This window comes from Ylistrum balloti, unplaced genomic scaffold (assembly GCF_031769215.1).
Source record: "Ylistrum balloti isolate Yb309-2 unplaced genomic scaffold, AGI_CSIRO_Ybal_v1 Utg371338, whole genome shotgun sequence".
Taxonomy (NCBI): domain Eukaryota; kingdom Metazoa; phylum Mollusca; class Bivalvia; order Pectinida; family Pectinidae; genus Ylistrum; species Ylistrum balloti.
The window spans coordinates 720,671-738,957 of NW_026782711.1; the positions used below are offsets into that span (position 1 = coordinate 720,671).

At 34.9% G+C, this 18,287-nt stretch overlaps 3 protein-coding genes across 10 annotated transcripts in view; 2 read left to right on the plus strand and 1 right to left on the minus strand.

The window, feature by feature from the left end:
* LOC132562093 (myogenesis-regulating glycosidase-like) overlaps positions 1-5,719 on the plus strand; it is a 30,372-nt gene extending 24,653 nt beyond the window's left edge. The window contains exon 3 of the mRNA XM_060226822.1: positions 3,557-5,719. Within this exon, the coding sequence (XP_060082805.1) occupies positions 3,557-5,518 (1,962 nt within the window). The 3' untranslated portion in view covers positions 5,519-5,719. The remainder of the gene's footprint in view (positions 1-3,556) is intronic.
* Positions 1-18,287, plus strand: part of LOC132562096 (protein amalgam-like) — a 414,615-nt gene that overhangs the window by 379,501 nt on the left and 16,827 nt on the right. The gene's annotated exons all lie outside the window — the stretch shown is intronic.
* Positions 16,448-18,210, minus strand: LOC132562067 (phosphomevalonate kinase-like). Its single transcript, XM_060226797.1, has 4 exons — positions 18,029-18,210; positions 17,635-17,698; positions 17,090-17,378; positions 16,448-16,862 (listed from the first exon to the last, which is right to left on the minus strand). The coding sequence occupies exons 1-4, from the start codon at positions 18,205-18,207 to the stop codon at positions 16,714-16,716; spliced, it is 681 nt and encodes a 226-aa protein (XP_060082780.1). The 5' UTR covers positions 18,208-18,210; the 3' UTR covers positions 16,448-16,713.

The window sequence follows — 18,287 nt, forward strand, 5'->3', positions numbered from 1 at the left end:
ACACTAGTGTTTACAGTGTTGTAGGGATGAAGTATCTAACACTAGTGTTTACAGTGTTGTAGGGATGAAGTATCTAACACTAGTGTTTACAGTGTTGTAGGGATGAAGTATCTAACACTTGTGTTTACAGTGTTGTAGGGATGAAACATCTAACTAGTGTTTACTAGTGTTTACAGTGTTGTAGGGATGAAACATCTAACACTAGTGTTTACAGTGTTGTAGGGATGAAACATCTAACACTAGTGTTTACAGTGTTGTAGGGATGAAACATCTAACACTAGTGTTTACAGTGTTGTAGGGATGAAGTATCTAACACTAGTGTTTACAGTGTTGTAGGGATGAAACATCTAACACTAGTGTTTACAGTGTTGTAGGGATGAAACATCTAACACTAGTGTTTACAGTGTAGTGTTTACAGTGTTGTAGGGATGAAACATCTAACACTAGTGTTTACAGTGTTGTAGGGATGAAACATCTAACACTAGTGTTTACAGTGTTGTAGGGATGAAGTATCTAACACTAGTGTTTACAGTGTTGTAGGGATGAAACATCTAACACTAGTGTTTACAGTGTTGTAGATGGAGTGTAGGGAACATCTAACACTAGTGTTTACAGTGTTGTAGGGATGAAGTATCTAACACTAGTGTTTACAGTGTTGTAGGGATGAAGTATCTAACACTAGTGTTTACAGTGTTGTAGGGATGAAACATCTAACACTAGTGTTTACAGTGTTGTAGGGATGAAACATCTAACACTAGTGTTTACAGTGTTGTAGGGATGAAACATCTAACACTAGTGTTTACAGTGTTGTAGGGATGAAACATCTAACACTAGTGTTTACAGTGTTGTAGGGATGAAGTATCTAACACTAGTGTTTACAGTGTTGTAGGGATGAAACATCTAACACTAGTGTTTACAGTGTTGTAGGGATGAAGTATCTAACACTAGTGTTTACAGTGTTGTAGGGATGAAGTATCTAACACTTGTGTTTACAGTGTTGTAGGGATGAAGTATCTAACACTAGTGTTTACAGTGTTGTAGGGATGAAGTATCTAACACTAGTGTTTACAGTGTTGTAGGGATGAAGTATCTAACACTAGTGTTTACAGTGTTGTAGGGATGAAACATCTAACACTAGTGTTTACAGTGTTGTAGGGATGAAACATCTAACACTAGTGTTTACAGTGTTGTAGGGATGAAGTATCTAACACTTGTGTTTACAGTGTTGTAGGGATGAAGTATCTAACACTAGTGTTTACAGTGTTGTAGGGATGAAGTATCTAACACTAGTGTTTACAGTGTTGTAGGGATGAAGTATCTAACACTAGTGTTTACAGTGTTGTAGGGATGAAGTATCTAACACTAGTGTTTACAGTGTTGTAGGGATGAAACATCTAACACTAGTGTTTACAGTGTTGTAGGGATGAAGTATCTAACACTAGTGTTTACAGTGTTGTAGGGATGAAGTATCTAACACTTGTGTTTACAGTGTTGTAGGGATGAATTATCTAACACTAGTGTTTACAGTGTTGTAGGGATGAAGTATTAACACTAGTGTTTACAGTGTTGTAGGGATGAAACATCTAACACTAGTGTTTACAGTGTTGTAGGGATGAATATCTAACAAGTGTTTACAGTGTTGTAGGGATGAAGTATCAAACACTAGTGTTTACAGTGTTGTAGGGATGAAGTATCTAACACTAGTGTTTACAGTGTTGTAGGGATGTTGTAGGGATGAAACATCTAACACTAGTGTTTACAGTGTTGTAGGGATGAAACATCTAACACTAGTGTTTACAGTGTTGTAGGGATGAAGTATCTAATACTTGTGTTTACAGTGTTGTAGGGATGAAGTATCTAACACTTGTGTTTACAGTGTTGTAGGGATGAAGTATCTAACACTAGTGTTTACAGTGTTGTAGGGATGAAGTATCTAACACTAGTGTTTACAGTGTTGTAGGGATGAAGTATCCAATACTTGTGTTTACAGTGTTGTAGGGATGAAGTATCTAACACTAGTGTTTACAGTGTTGTAGGGATGAAACATCTAACACTTGTGTTTACAGTGTCTAGGGAATGAAACCTCTAACACTAGTGTTGATTGTGTTGTAGGGATAAAATCATAAAATATTGTTGGTGTTGTATTGGTGAACTCTTAACACTAGCATTGACATTGTTTTAGGAGTGAATTTGTTTTTTATTTCTATTTACTTAAAAAAAAAAAGATAATGATATGAAGTATGTGCATTTCAAAACTTTATCAACCTACATGTGTAAGGTAAATAAACACAGATGTATTTAATGCCTGTGAAAATACAGTCGCCTGAGGCATGTAGTATATAACTTGGGTCAGTAGTGGTGTTAAGTTTGATGGAATAGTTCAACAACCTACACTATACTGTTTACCATGTGACAGCCTTAAAAAGTCTTGTTCATAGGAGTACCAGTTTCTGGAAAAATGGCTAAAGTAAGTACAATGTCTACTGTCACTTCATCTCTTGAGAGTTCATAATTGTTTAGTAATGGTTTTGACTTGATTTTAAACATTTCATACAATCAATAGTGACTTGTTACCCACTGAGAACTAAGATCTCAGCCCAAGGGGAATGAATCTTATATTGAAAAACATAAGGATTGTTAAGTGTTTAGCAACTTGATAATCTTTCCCTCACAATTTAGATCCCATATCTGACCTCAAACGATAATTTTCTTTATCCTGCTGGTCGTTGTTGCTGTAATCTAATTTGATGTCATTGAATTATTGCTGTGATGTTATAAAATTGATATGGCTGGGAATACTGAAGTCCCCACCCTAGGTGTAACAAGGAAACGTTAAAAAATGAAGATACACCTGCACATGCTATGTGTAAAGAAACGGAAATCAGGATCTTTCTTAATAAATCTGATCAATCTTGCTGTTTCATCAGAAAAAAAGACAATGATATATGGAACATGGCCTAAAGTTGGACTTTTTTTGTGAATACTCTGAGTTATGTTCTTTACATTGGGTTTAAACATGTCCACAACTCCGATGTTTAAATATGCTGTAATTATATACATATATATGTATCCTGATGTATTTGCTGCGGGATTGCTATTTTATAACAATATGGCCTAGTCTGACCCGGTGTATATTAGATCACAATTGAGGTATATCAGAATCCTGTAACTACAAAATAGCTGATGTCAAGTGTAGGAGTCCAGGATTTAACTTAGACAAAAAAATCATAAGTGTTAATCAAGCAATAAGTCTAAGGAGCTAAAACATTACTCAAAGTCAAGGGATGGGCCTATTACAGAACACTGCAGTAACCTTTGTAGGTACAGTATTGGGAGAGATATGGATGGGCTTATTACCAGGCACAGGGTAGATAAGTACCAGTATTAAATGCATTTGATTGATAAACACTCAACATTCACTATTATTTATTTTTTGAAAAAAAAAAAAAATTCATAACTTGGTGTTGCAAGTATCTTGACAAATTACAGCTCCTTTCTTTCATGCCTTCTGAGTAACTGTGTATAACTATAATAATGACTATTTTGTGTTTTGTAGGAACCTCCAAATGATGGCAAGAAGTCCAACATAAAGAGGAGGATTCTGAAGGTGATAGTCACCAGCATGTTCATATTAATGGCTGTTGGAGTCATAGTCATTTGGAGTCTTCATGATGCAAGTGGAAAAGACTACTCTGATCTTCAATTTGAAATTGATGGAGAGTTTTTGACATTGGTTGGTAAACGTTTAGAAGAAGTGACCATAACAGGACACTTAGGTGGAGACATATTCATGGGACGTAATACGGAAAAATGTCCCGATCGTGATAAAAACAAAAAGGGACGATGCATATCGTGGGATGATGGCAACATGGTTGACATAACACCGTTTAGTATTGATGATATAGTATGCTATAATGTGTCCTGGGTGAACCCTGTAAATGTGTACCCACAGGACTGCTATGAAATGGACACTGGTCATTGGTATAACATGCTGCCTGGACCTTGGCCAATCACTGCACACAGGAAAATGGCACTTAGTAGGTTTGGCCATAATGAAGAGAATGGCATGGATATTGTAGAATATTACTTTCTTTCATCGGAAGGTACTGCCATTTACCTTCCAGGAAATGGGCCATATCAGTTCAGCTGGAATGAAAGTAGCAGTCAGAAGATGTGTATATCTCCTGCACTGAATGGGATGGAGGAGAGAAAGAATCTCAATTATTTTACCTGTCAGGGTTATGATGTTAAAGCCACACATTTGGCAGTGAGTAAGAGGTTCCACCTGGAGGCACAACGTAATCTATCTGACCAGGTCAAGTATACAGATAACTTCCTGTGGTCAGCTGAAATAAAAGACTCGCAAGACTCTTATGGTGATCAACTCCGGACTTTTAAAAACTTTCTTGATTCATCAAATTTTGAATGTAATGTTTTGGAACTGGAATCCCATTGGCAAGAGGACCTAGGTGATCTTAAATTTGATAAATCAATATCTCCAGATTTTAGTTCAGCTATGTCTTTGCTTTCCACATCTTGTGATTTTATGTTGAATCTCAGTCCACTCTGCTCTTTGAATTCACCTTCTTTCAGTATTGGAATAAAGAACAATTACTTTTTGATTGACACGTTATCATTGGGTGCAAAAGTGCTCACACACAGTAATACTCAGGTGGCCGTCTGGGACATCAACAATGATGAATTCTCGGCCTGGTTCTCTGATGCAATTTCAAATATTTCTACAACATATGGTGTGAGAAATTTCAAATTTTCTCCATTACCTCAGATGTTTCTTGTGAGACATTCCAATGGTTCTGATCTGTTAGACGAAGCAGTTTACGGAAAGTGGATTGATTTGTTGAACATTGTGAGTGAAAAACTTGTCACAAAGGGAATGTTCAGATCGCAAGATAAACATGCATTCCTAGAAGTGTCGGTTGACTTTGTGATGAATGAAAACAATGCAAGCTGTGTTACAGAAACGCTGTCTGAAGCACTGACTTTGGGTCTTTATGGCTACCCATATGTCTTATCTTCTGCTAAAGGCAATATCAATTTAAACAATGACACAACTGATTCCTTTATTAGGTGGCTTCAATTATCGGTCTTCTTCCCAGCAATAAAAATTCCATCAGACATACAATTCTTCAGAGAAGATGTTATCACATATGCTCAAAATCTCTCTCAATTTAGACAAGAATTTGTTGTACCAATCCTGGAACAGTTACGAACACAGGTAACAGAGGTAATCCCATTCCTCCGACCCATTTGGTGGTTGGATCCAATGGATAAAGATACATTCAGCATAGGAGATGAGTTCCTTTTAGGAGACAAGGTCTTGGTGGCCCCTGTGTTGTGTTCTGGAGTCAGGAAAAGAAACATTTACCTGCCAAAGGGCAGTTGGCTGGACCCTATGCATGGGATGGAGTACCCTGGGGGAGAGTGGCTAACTGATTTCCCTGTAAACCAGTTCCATATCCCCTACTTTGTGTTGCAGGAAAACAACGAATCTGAGTAGATTATTCAGAATCATTTAGAATCTGAACAAACTTAAATCTATCATTTGTTATAATTACAGAATGTTCTGTGTTGCTTCAATTCCTCTCTGGGGGGAAAAAAGAAAGAGGATTCTTTAAACAAAAAAAAAGAACAAAAAAATATTATATGGTTTATTAGATTTTGCAAAATTGGTCAAAACAGTTTATAAATTCAGGTCACAGGTTGTCAGGTTTTTCTTTTTTATCTTTTTTTTTTGTTTTTGTAAAAATGTCAAGTACATGTACTGTGAAATTACTTAGCTATTTTTTGGGGTTTAATTTTATACAGATTAAAAAACCCATTTTTTTGTGGACACGTAATTTTGTGGATAAAGGTATGTCTACTTATATTGTACTGTTTTAACATAGGAATTTCTGGATTAAGAGTATCCATGAAATCAAGTAAAATAAATGCCCTGCCAGATTAATGAGTTTACAGTTTTACTATAATTATGGAAAATTTTGTGACAGCCTCAAGGTTTAAAATAAGATTTAGCAGTATGGGAAATCAGGCTTACAAGATGTAAGTAGTTTTTTTTAATTAAAACAAAAATTTTTTTTATGCTTGACACTGATTAAGTTAACATTCCTCAACATATTAAAGGTCTTCCTTTGAAATTTAGAATGGTTACATTCTGAAATATTTATTGTCTTTTGAACTTATTGGATAGGTTGCAAGTACATGTACTTCATAATGTTTCATCTTCTTTGTGATCCAGTGGTAGAAAGCTAGACTTTATGATCCAGTGGTAGAAAGCAAGACTCTATGGTCCAGTGGTAGAAAGCTAGACTTTATGATCCAGTGGTAGAAAGCTAGACTTTATGATCCAGTGGTAGAAAGCTAGACTTTATGATCCAGTGGTAGAAAGCTAGACTTTATGATCCAGTGGTAGAAAGCTAGACTTTATGATCCAGTGGTAGAAAGCTAGACTTTATGATCCAGTGGTAGAAAGCTAGACTTTATGATCCAGTGATAGAAAGCTAGACTTTATGATCCAGTGGCAGAAAGCTAGACTTTATGATCCAGTGGTAGAAAGCTAGACTTTATGATCCAGTGGTAGAAAGCTAGACTTTATGATCCAGTGATAGAAAGCAAGACTTTATGATCCAGTGGCAGAAAGCTAGACTTTATGATCCAGTGGCAGAAAGCTAGACTTTATGATCCAGTGGTAGAAAGCTAGACTTTATGATCCAGTGGTAGAAAGCTAGACTTTATGATCCAGTGGTAGAAAGCTAGACTTTATGATCCAGTGGTAGAAAGCTAGACTTTATGATCCAGTGGTAGAAAGCTAGACTTTATGATCCAGTGGTAGAAAGCTAGACTTTATGATCCAGTGGTAGAAAGCTAGACTTTATGATCCAGTGGCAGAAAGCTAGACTTTATGATCCAGTGGTAGAAAGCTAGACTTTATGATCCAGTGGTAGAAAGCTAGACTTTATGATCCAGTGGTAGAAAGCTAGACTTTATGATCCAGTGGTAGAAAGCTAGACTTTATGATCCAGTGGTAGAAAGCTAGACTTTATGATCCAGTGGCAGAAAGCTAGACTTTATGATCCAGTGGTAGAAAGCTAGACTTTATGATCCAGTGGTAGAAAGCTAGACTTTATGATCCAGTGGTAGAAAGCTAGACTTTATGATCCAGTGGTAGAAAGCTAGACTTTATGATCCAGTGGTAGAAAGCTAGACTTTATGATCCAGTGGTAGAAAGCTAGACTTTATGATCCAGTGGTAGAAAGCTAGACTTTATGATCCAGTGGTAGAAAGCTAGACTTTATGATCCAGTGGTAGAAAGCTAGACTTTATGATCCAGTGGTAGAAAGCTAGACTTTATGATCCAGTGGTAGAAAGCTAGACTTTATGATCCAGTGGTAGAAAGCTAGACTTTATGATCCAGTGGTAGAAAGCTAGACTTTATGATCCAGTGGTAGAAAGCTAGACTTTATGATCCAGTGGTAGAAAGCTAGACTTTATGATCCAGTGGTAGAAAGCTAGACTTTATGATCCAGTGGTAGAAAGCTAGACTTTATGATCCAGTGGTAGAAAGCTAGACTTTATGATCCAGTGGTAGAAAGCTAGACTTTTATCCCATTTATTAATCATGTGATTAGTAATCTGATGCAAAGTTGTTTGTGGATTTGTTGTAACTTCAAATTAGTTTACAATGGTTAATGACACAAATTGATAAGAATGAGTGATATCTATGTTATTATATACATTCTGTATGTAACATATTGTCTATATGTTTCATTGTTATATACAGTACAGTATCTTATTTAAGATTTTTTATTTTTTTCTCATTCTTTTTCTCTCTTAAAGTTAGAGATATATCGTTAGTACAGGTATGTTGGTATTGATATTAGGACATCCAGTTCACTCTCTAGGCTGATTGATGTCAATATTTTACAAGTTAGACCCACAACAAAATATTAATTGCTTGCGTAAACCAGCCTATCAAAACCAAGTAAATCTTGACTCAAATTTTTTTGTGAGATTTTAGAAATACATTATGTCTTTTTTGTAGTAATGAGATTTGGGCCCGTTGTCATATTCCTCACCTGTAATGAGATTTGGGCCCATTGTCATATTCCTCACCTGTAATGAGATTTGGGCCCATTGTCATATTCCTCACCTGTAATGAGATTTGGGCCCATATTCCTCACCTGTAATGAGATTTGGGCCCATATTCCTCACCTGTACATGTATAGCCAGACCACTGTCCTGTCAGGACTGTTGGAATATACAGGAATGGGTCAAAAATAAATTATCATCTCATTTGTTAAAGCTCTATAAAGTACCAACACATAATTACTACTGTAATATTGCAATTTTTACTTTAGTTCATGGAAACTGAAAAAAAGAGTGACAAAAAACCAAGACTAGACCCAGCTGTATACCAGTAATCTGGGTGATTCTATGTCCCTAGAAACAATGAAAATATTTCCATTTGATAGCATCAAATTGTCATTATAATTTATCAAAGTGTACAACACAAATCAAAATAAAGGTACCATACAATGTATAGGATTGTTTGAAACCAGCACTATAAAGTAATATTCATGAAATACATTATATTTAAAGTGAAATATTACTTTCATTATTGTGTCTCTTAAACTTTGAATTGTTTGTCAGGAAAAAGAAAAAATATTTATCAATAAAGCTAATTGCCTTACCAGTAAGACATCAGCGCCCAATTTCTCATATAAATATCTGTATTCTGTATTGTAGTACACTGGAACATGACACGAATCCCCAAACCCCTGGTCTGTATTTGTATTATTAGTAAAAAGTATCCCCTGAGGTTTGAGGATTTGTACCAAGTCCCTGTGGTGTTAGAGGTTGTTAAAGATGGAAGATGAGTTTTGTTATGTAGCAATACAAAGATGTTTAATTAGAAGATTATCACTTATGATATTGTATGACAGAGTGAGAAAACAGCGTGATATGACTGTATATGTAAACTTTATGTATTTTACAACTATTTTGAAACAAGTTATTACAACTTATATTAATCACTCTTGTTGGCTCAGATGGAAGTGCATTGTGGGAGTAAATCAGAGGATCCATGGAATGCGCGTGTGATCAGACAGGTGACCATTCTACCTTTTCTCATGTCCTTTCAAGGAATCGAATCTCTGATGCCATTGTGAAAGGGGAGTGTGTTACCTGTGTGATATGAAATATTTGAGGTGGACAAGATACTTATTTTAAACATGGAATACTCTGTATCAGATAGAATTATATTAAATACTATAGTCATTTATAATTATCATGCACTATTGTGTGATTGTCTTAGATCCAATTTTATGTAAGGCCCTTTGCCCAATCAGCCATTAACGGAAGTTTTAAATGTATTTGTAATTATTCTGGTACTAATTTGGGTTGAATTTTATAATCATACGGATTGTTGGCATAAAATAAGTATAATTTGCAACAGCTCATTGAAAAAGCAAAAACAATATGAGAAGAGAGAAACAAAAATGGTAGCCAATGGTATGGCGATGGAAATGTAAGAAATATGAGTTGTTAATCTCTTAAATCTTCATTGAATTCATATACTTTGTAATTACTTCATATTTTGGTAAAGAATATCTCATATCCACAATTTATTTCATTTGTCCTCAATACAAGGATTGTCCAGGTATAAAGATGTATGAGATTGACTTTTAGATCTTAGATGATTGGTCTGTATAATTTCCTACTGTACTGGACAACTTAGGTGCTAGATATTGAGACTTAAAGAAGGGGTTGTAGTCAATCGCAACACACTTATGATCTTCAGTGTGATAACTTTATTGCTAAGTCTACCTGTTTCGCACGAACATTTGGGCTTCTTCAGAACAAATTGTGGTTTACATTTTACCCCTAAAGTATAAGTGTGATAGATCTACATGTCCTATGACCAGAACTAAGGGCAGTAACTCAAAGAGTTACATAATGTTTTCTTTTTGAACTGGTGGGATTGTATTGTCTCTATCCACCTCATTGTAAAATAGACCGTTAAGTTATCATCCTAAATAAAATATAGACCAGAGACATAATGAAACTGTTATCAACATAAAACTTCAAATTGAAATTAAAATGAAATCAGCACAGTTCATCTAGGCACATGGTATTTTCCGATGAAGACCTGTATCTTAGGTCCTTGTAATTCCAAGTGTAGTGTTCAGATTCATTGGCTATGGAGACTGTGCTGCATGAAACGCAATCCGACAGCTTCTAATCTTTTTTTTCAATAGTTCCATTGCAGAGTCCGCAACTGGTATGAAATTCATGTGGTACGGTCCCACCGTTTTTATACCTTCTGCCGATTTAACTTGGAATTTGACTTGGTCCAGTTGAATTTTTGTCATCACCTTGAATGGGCGTTTGTTTCCTGGTCTTTGTGCGTCCTGCTTGGTAGTATCCCTGGTGACCTCTAGTTCCAAGGTATATCCTGGATGCTGTTGTTGTAGATGACGAAGATAACTTTCCTTCTTCCAAAGGATCTTTTGGAGATTTTACATTTGTACCATGTTTGTTCTGGCCCGTGGGCGTTACTTGCGTGTCTTTTCAGGCTTCCTAGGCACAAATATGACTTCCCGCATCTAATGCATGGGATTCGTGTCTTGGTCGTTACTTTAGTAGTCTTCACTTTGGTTGTTTTCGGGTTGGCCAATATGACAATATATTAAATCCTTCTGGTTGGGATGTTCTAAGTATTCTAATCCAACTCTCCTCAACCCTGAGCCTGTGGTTCGTATCAGAGACGTTAGACAACAAACCCGTAATTATGACATCAACATTATGATGCGGCAACTTGAAATGCCCCGCTACTGGTTTGTTTAGGTGTTAATGAATTATGCTGTATAAATGGTTGTGTATTCTAGTGTTTATTGTGTTGGATGTCTGACTGACATACTGCATACTGCACGCTTTACACATAATGAAGTATATGGCATTCACACTTTGGCATGTGATATGCCCCCTAACTTTGTTCCCCTTCTTTTGTTGTGAAACTCTTAAAAATTGTTGTAGGGGCCATATATTGGCATACTCTGCATTGCCTCCTGCATGGACTGCGACCAGAGCGAGAGGCAATGTCATGAAAGTCATTTTATATTTCAGGAGGCCACTGGTACCCGGGTCTTGGCACAAGATGTGTGTGTGATGAGATTGTGTTGAATTAGGAAAGACAAAATCTTCAGGGTGGAGTCTTCTAATTCTGGATTAAGTAGTTTATCTAGGAATGGCCCTTGCCCTTTCTACCACATTTATTGATATGCCTAAAGGGTATCCCCTTTAAACAAACCTACTAATAAGTTTAGAACATTCTTGTTCAAAATCTCTTGGGTTGCTACATATTTCCTTAATTCAGATCGCCTTTGAGTATAGTATACTCCTTTTTTTCGTTCTTAGTTCCTACTATTCTTCAATCACCCAGCATACCTTGGGGTATCCAACTGTGGGATTACGGAACCTACGATACCAGCTCGAGATGTACGGCGTTGGCTCTACACCCCTAGTGATGTTTGAGACTTTGTTTATTTATGATGTTGATAATGTATGTATCAAAACAGAAATTCTTAATACATACAGGGTATGAAAAGTTACGTACTATGAACATTTACTTTTTGCAGAAATGTGAAATTATTGAATAGCATTGAAGATAAATTGATATGTCTTGAGAATAATGTGTTGAAAAATCTGGAAATCTGTTTACTTAGGAGTTCAAGGTTTAAGGAGGACTTCAAAGAAAAAATCATTAAGGTTGTATTCACAAAGTAACAGACTTTTTAGCTAAGGGGAAAAAGAGTGAATTTTTTAAAATCTTACTCCTCCTGTAGGAATGAATGGATGTTTCCAAAATTTAGTCCGAGGTATTTTTGGATGAAGCAGAATCAATTGTGTATAAACAATAGATTCTTGCCCTAAGGGTGCGAGGGGAGGGGCCCAATTAGATAGAGAGATAAGGATATTGTGCAAGTTTTGTCTGAAGCAATTTTTATGAATAGTGAATCTGAACTCTGCTTGACCACAAGGGCAGGACTCGATAGAGAAATTATATCAGACATTATTTTTATAATTTTTTATTCAATGGCTGAATAGTCAGGAAAGCAATTCAGGCCCCTTGGGTCTCTTGTTTATCATTTTCATCCAGGTAGCAAACTCACAGAAGGGAGGTGGGCTTATCAATGGGCACTGATATAGCATTTTATGCATTTCTTTCAAAACTGCACTAGAGGCAGGTGTCAGATGAATATCGTATAACTTCACTAATCCTTTTGCATTTTGATAAAACTAATTCTGTTCGATATATTAATAATTTTTTGTTCATTGTACATGTAAATCAGAAGTATTTTGGAGCCCACCAATGACAGAGGAGTTTACCTGGAGTTAAACTATTGTCTGCAACGCTTATATCTGGTCACAGCCTATCAAAATCCAGGTTGAATGGGTGTTTTGTAAAAGGTACTTCAAATCAGTTTAACTGCATATCTATATACATATATACTAATCACATTTGTATGTATTTATATCTGGTCACTTGACAAATAGGGTGTTGTGTAATAAGATAGTGATTTGAAATCAAATTTTTTTCTATAATGCAAGGGCACTGTTAGTGTTACTCAAAGTTTGGATGGGCTTGTTAAAGGTCAGTGAAACAGAATTTGCTGGTTTTTCTACAGGATCACACTAGATATATGTGGGTGGGCTTATAACAGGACAACAAAATACATTTGTTGTTTTTGTTTTTATGGAACTGAAAAAGATGAGGATGCGTTTTTTACATGACAACAAAATACATGGACTTGTTTCGGGCCAATGAAAAGACTTTTCTTCTGAATTGCAATAGATATGGGTTCTTTTTCTTTGGTGTGGAGTTTTTTGCCCAGATAAGAAATATTGAATTTTAAGGTGTGTGTGAAGTGAATATTGACATCATTAGGATACTGATCTTGTGATAGATTATCAAGATAATTCACACTTTTTAATTTGATTCAGTCATGCACATAGGTTCAATCATTAGATGTTGTATTAGGAAGCAATACAACATAATACATACCTAGAAAATTATTTAGGTATGTATTTTTTCAGACACGTTTTGAAATAAAGTCATGATTTTGTATGCTTCATTACATGGTTTTAGATTTTATATCTCAAATTTAATCTCAGCAATTAAACTGTTCATAAAGATCAAATAAACGTAAAGTATCCGAGTTGTTATGATTAGGTAGTAAACTTGATATTTTGATAAAATTTATTTGCATAAATTTAGCTTACCAGACTGGGTTTAGATCACATAGCCACACTATGTGTAGATATAACATGAACTTAAAATTTAATCACTGTAATTATTAATATTAAAATCATATTTATTTTTTTATGCAATTGCCATTTTAGCTAGCAGGGCATATGGTGTTTATGCAAAAGTAGGTCAAGGTTACTGTTAACGTTACTATCTTTAGAAATTTGTCATATATTGATACTTGTATATGTCCAGTGAGTGGTGACATCTTCAGACATTTTATAGTTTTCCTCTCAGTTAACATAATATTTGTTAACATTGAGCAGCAATCCAGAACTATTTGCCATACTGTAAAGGAGATGTGTATTTAGCATTGAAATCCCTACACATTTAATTTACTGTTGATGTTATAAACAGTGCTTTTTGACATGTACCACTGTTGATGTTATAAACAGTGCTTGTACCAATGACTTTTTTTATTTATGAGGATTTTTGTTGTAATGTGTACATTTATTCAGAGTTTTTTTTCTGGTTTTATTAACATGATAACATTTCACATATTTACATCTCTTAATTGATATTTATATTATTATACATTGAATGTATGAAATGTACATAATATTCCATTAATATCCCTCTGGACTTGAGAACCTTGCATGTATATCACTAACTGTTCATCTTTTCCACAAAATATATTGTACAATAAATTGTATATATATTGATTGCAGTGGACCTTTTCCAGATTATGTATACAAAGATGAAATCCTAAACAAACAAGAAATGATGATAAATTTTAATACTCAAAGCACATAATGAAAAACAAAAGGATTCAAAGATTTCCACTTTTGTTGGAATTCAAACCCAATTAACAGCCGAAAAATTGCACTGAATTTTCACATGTCACCGAAGGAAAGTTTATACACTATGTCTTTATACCAATAGTCTTAACCAATAAACATGTATTTACTGGAAACCAATTACATTCTAGGGCAAGATTTTCACAACGTAGTTATTTAGTGTGTTATAGATCTGTGATCTGATGAAGTACAGATATACAAAATCTTACTACTTGTACCTCTCTACCTGTACTTTTAGTGTAACTTGTCCAGACTAGACTAGAGATATCAAGTGTTTATAATATACTTGTGTAATGATAGACAAAATCTTACTACTTGTACCTCTCTACCTGTACTTTTAGTGTAACTTGTCCAGACTAGACTAGAGATATCAAGTGTTTATAATATACTTGTGTAACCTCAGTAATTCAATCATATCAGAGATTCTTAACAACATTATTGTATCTATCCCACAATAAGCCCAAAGGACAACATATTATGTCTTGTTCAGTGTCAACGGGTGGGCTTATTAAAGGATATCTATATAGTTTTACTAAAGGATATGGGCGATCTTATTATCAGGAATAGGCTTATTGTGAGATAAATAAAGTAAATGCATTTGTTACACTCCTTTATGTAAAATAAGCACTATAGATTTATCATGTTATCTAATCGTTGTTGGAATTTAGAAGAAAAATTTTTAATGCATGTTGAGACACAATGATCTTGTAATGATCATGTAAATATTATTGCACTTGAACTCCATGTTTTATCTCTTACAATATAAATATCCTGTTTTGTTGATTTTATACACAATCCTAGTTTGTTACTGTATTAAAATTTTAAAATCCAGGACTCATTTTGTGTTTTTATTTTCAACCTGTCACACCTTACAATCTCTCCAATGAGCAATGGTGATAGCTGTTTGTTTGTTATAATACTTCAACAGCTTAAAATCATTCAAACCAGTTCAAAGTCTGACTGAATTGTGAATTTTGCACTATTCACTCCCCAGCGAAAAAAGTTTGCCAGACAGGCTGAAATTTTCCACTAATTTGTTTTCTTGAGACCAAGATACGCTTGAATGAAAAAAGTTTGACAACAGAAAAGGAGCTATTTTGAAGTAGCAATTTTCTTTAATCCTTTATCTTTTGTATCCCTTTGGAAAATATCACTGTTGATTTTTATTCATCTGTCTGCCTCAATGGCATGTAAGTTTATACAGTGATGTAACATCTAACATCCATTTAGTATCAATGTTTACCTCTGAACAATGTTCAATATAGGCTGCTGATAGTTTACCAGCAGCATGGTGAATGACCCTGACCCTCTTTTAAGATTAAAAGAATCCAAATTTGTAAATTTTTTATATAGACTTTTAATGTGGAGCCATGGGTTAAAATAAAGGCCAGAAGCAGGGAATTTCAAGTTCAGTTAATGAGACAGGAGTCATAAGGGCGACCATATCTATTTAAAAGAATGGCTATGACTCCCATTCGAGGTCATATTGTCAAAAATGCATTAAAATTCAATTGCATCTTAATTTTCCTTCCATTTCTGTGAACTACACTCAGCTATGAATGGAGAAGAGTGCAACTGACAGAACTAGAGCACAGATCAAAATATTAATTTTAACTAGAGTTCATTAATTTTTTTTCCAAGTAACCAAAAGGAAAAGATTAATTGTATTGGACCAGTAGTTGACTTGATGAACCTGGAGGCAAACTAGTTAAAGATTTAAGATATTAATTTTAACTTAATCTGAACAGTAATTCTGCAGAAACAGAAGTCTCACCATCCCTACCTCAGCGATGAGACCAAAAATTGCATACTAATAAAATGAGCTAAAAACCTGTATCATGTTAAAGAATGTAATACACACTACAAATTCTGCTTTACACCTGTTTCCTGTTAGTGTTAGTTGGAAGAGGGCTACATTAGTTCAGCCTGTACAGCATTAGACTTCTGCTGAAGATTACAAATGTGCTGGTCAAGGATCCCTACTCTGGGCGATTGTTTTCGCCGGAAGCTGAAATCCCAGACTGTACTATGTGTATCCGGGAAATATGCTTTACCCTGAATATGTTTTGGATAGCATGTACATACCTCCTGCATGGTATTCAGTGAGGTAGCCACCAGCTTCTACAAAGAGACTCTGCCCCAACCTTCATCTTTCTATATATAGGGTGATAAACCCAGTAACAAACACCAACCCACGAGGGGAGCACCAAACCTCATGTTGCCAGAGAATCGCCTCACATCAATTGGACAATGCCCGCGATGAGCAGAGTCACGGAGACGATAAACCACCACCATCATCATCATCATCATCAGTAACAAACACACATTTTGAGCTGACTTTCAACCATTATTTTATCTAAAAGATGTCATTTTAAACATTGCTTTAAATGTGGTTAGATACTGTGGCATGTTTCCCTCTTTTATTAAGTTCAGCAACAGCTGATTTACTTAGGTAAGTACTCATTACAATAAAGAAACATTCATCATATCGAAGCCAAGCATCACCAGATTTGTGGAAAAATTGCAACAAAACTTCCATACTCATATCAAGCAGTCTTATTAAGTCTTTCAAGGTTTTTTTTCACATGCCAGTCAGCCTTCACCATGTAGAATTTTCATATTCACTTCGTGCTCAATTTCTTGTAAACTGTTCCTCAAAACTTCATCATCACCATCATTTATTATTTCAAAATCAAAGCTGACGTTATCTAGTCCACACTCAGATTCAGCATCATCCACCCCTACAGAAAAAGAAAATAAATAAATAAAAAAAATATACAGTTTAAGTGCCACATAGTGTAAGTATCTGGTGTATTATTATTTGCATGAAGTGTGAAAGAACAGATGATAACTAAAAGTTTACATGGTTTGATAATTATACAATTGGTAACAATTGTTCAAACAACATACTTTTGAGAACTTATTTATGAACTTAATGAAGCACACTAAAACATAGAAGAAATAATACCTGTAGTGAAAATGAAACCTCTACTTTCTCTAGTACTTTTCGAGGCTGCTACTCGTACTGTCTTTGTGATGTCTGGGAAGTGTTCTTTGAAATACTCTATATCAGTTTTCCTTCTAGCATCACTGACAATCCACAGTGGCTTTTTGACCTCATTTCCTGATGTTGCCACACGACAGAAAAACCCTGGGTCCTGGTTTCGTTTTTCCTCACCCCAGTGAATCATATCTGAACGATATTGTTCCTTGTAACTTGTAGAATCCAGTAAGCGCTCAAAATCCAAATTCTTTTCCTGAAAGTAAATACAGAATACAAAAAATTAAGTCATACTCAATGAATTGAAATTACATGTATTAATCAGATTTTTTATTTTCAAACTTTATCATGATTTGAACAACTTCAAATACAATGATTAATATGACAATTTTCATATTCAGACTATACTGAAACGAGCATTGTCTACCCCTGCAAATTACTCTATATCCAACCAAAAGCAAGAAAAAAAGGTTTTTGACAGAAAAAAAAACAAAGATCTTTTCATAACTTACAAGTGCATATTGCTTCTTAAGAGGTTCCGACAATCTGATGATTTCACAAATTTCTGTTCCAAATCTGCAAATGAAATATGTTTACCTATTTCACAGACAAATCAAAAGTCTGACCACAGTTGCTATTTTATCTGGAATATAACATATAGATATAATATTTTATATAAAAAATAGAATTATTAAATTATCAATAACATTTGATATTTGTTAATGTGAAACAATTTGCTACAGCTTATGGAGCCGTAGATGATGTCCTGATCTTTCTAGATGTGTGAAGAATATCAAAAATGTTTGTGAATTTTTTAAAACACTGTACCAAAAGTTATATATATGCCTTAAAATATAAGTTCAGCAACAATTTATTTAAATCCAGCAATCGTTTTTATTTCTTTACCTCTCCATCAAACGTTCTGTGACGAAGTCTTTTCCAGATTTCCTCTTCCCGCTAAACACTAAAACAGCTGTGGGAAACGTTTCCATGATCCCTCTCAAAGCAGAAAATGCATTTTTGAGCCAAAACACTCTATAGATTTGTATCAAACGACATAAATCTTCAGGTGCTAAACCAATCATACGAGACACTATTTTACCGGAAGTTGATTTTTGATAACACACGTGCTTCCGGTTCATATTTGTTTACAATGCAGAGATAA

Bases quoted from the DNA above. Each gene is read 5' to 3' on its own strand.
- LOC132562067 (XM_060226797.1), bottom strand. From the start codon at position 18,207: ATGATTGGTTTAGCACCTGAAGATTTATGTCGTTTGATACAAATCTAT. The intron at 17,379-17,634 runs GTAAGTTATGAA...ATTTACTTTCAG, and splicing joins TTAAGAAGCAATATGCACTT to GAAAAGAATTTGGATTTTGA. The intron at 16,863-17,089 runs GTATTATTTCTT...CTTTTTCTGTAG, and splicing joins AGGTTTCATTTTCACTACAG to GGGTGGATGATGCTGAATCT.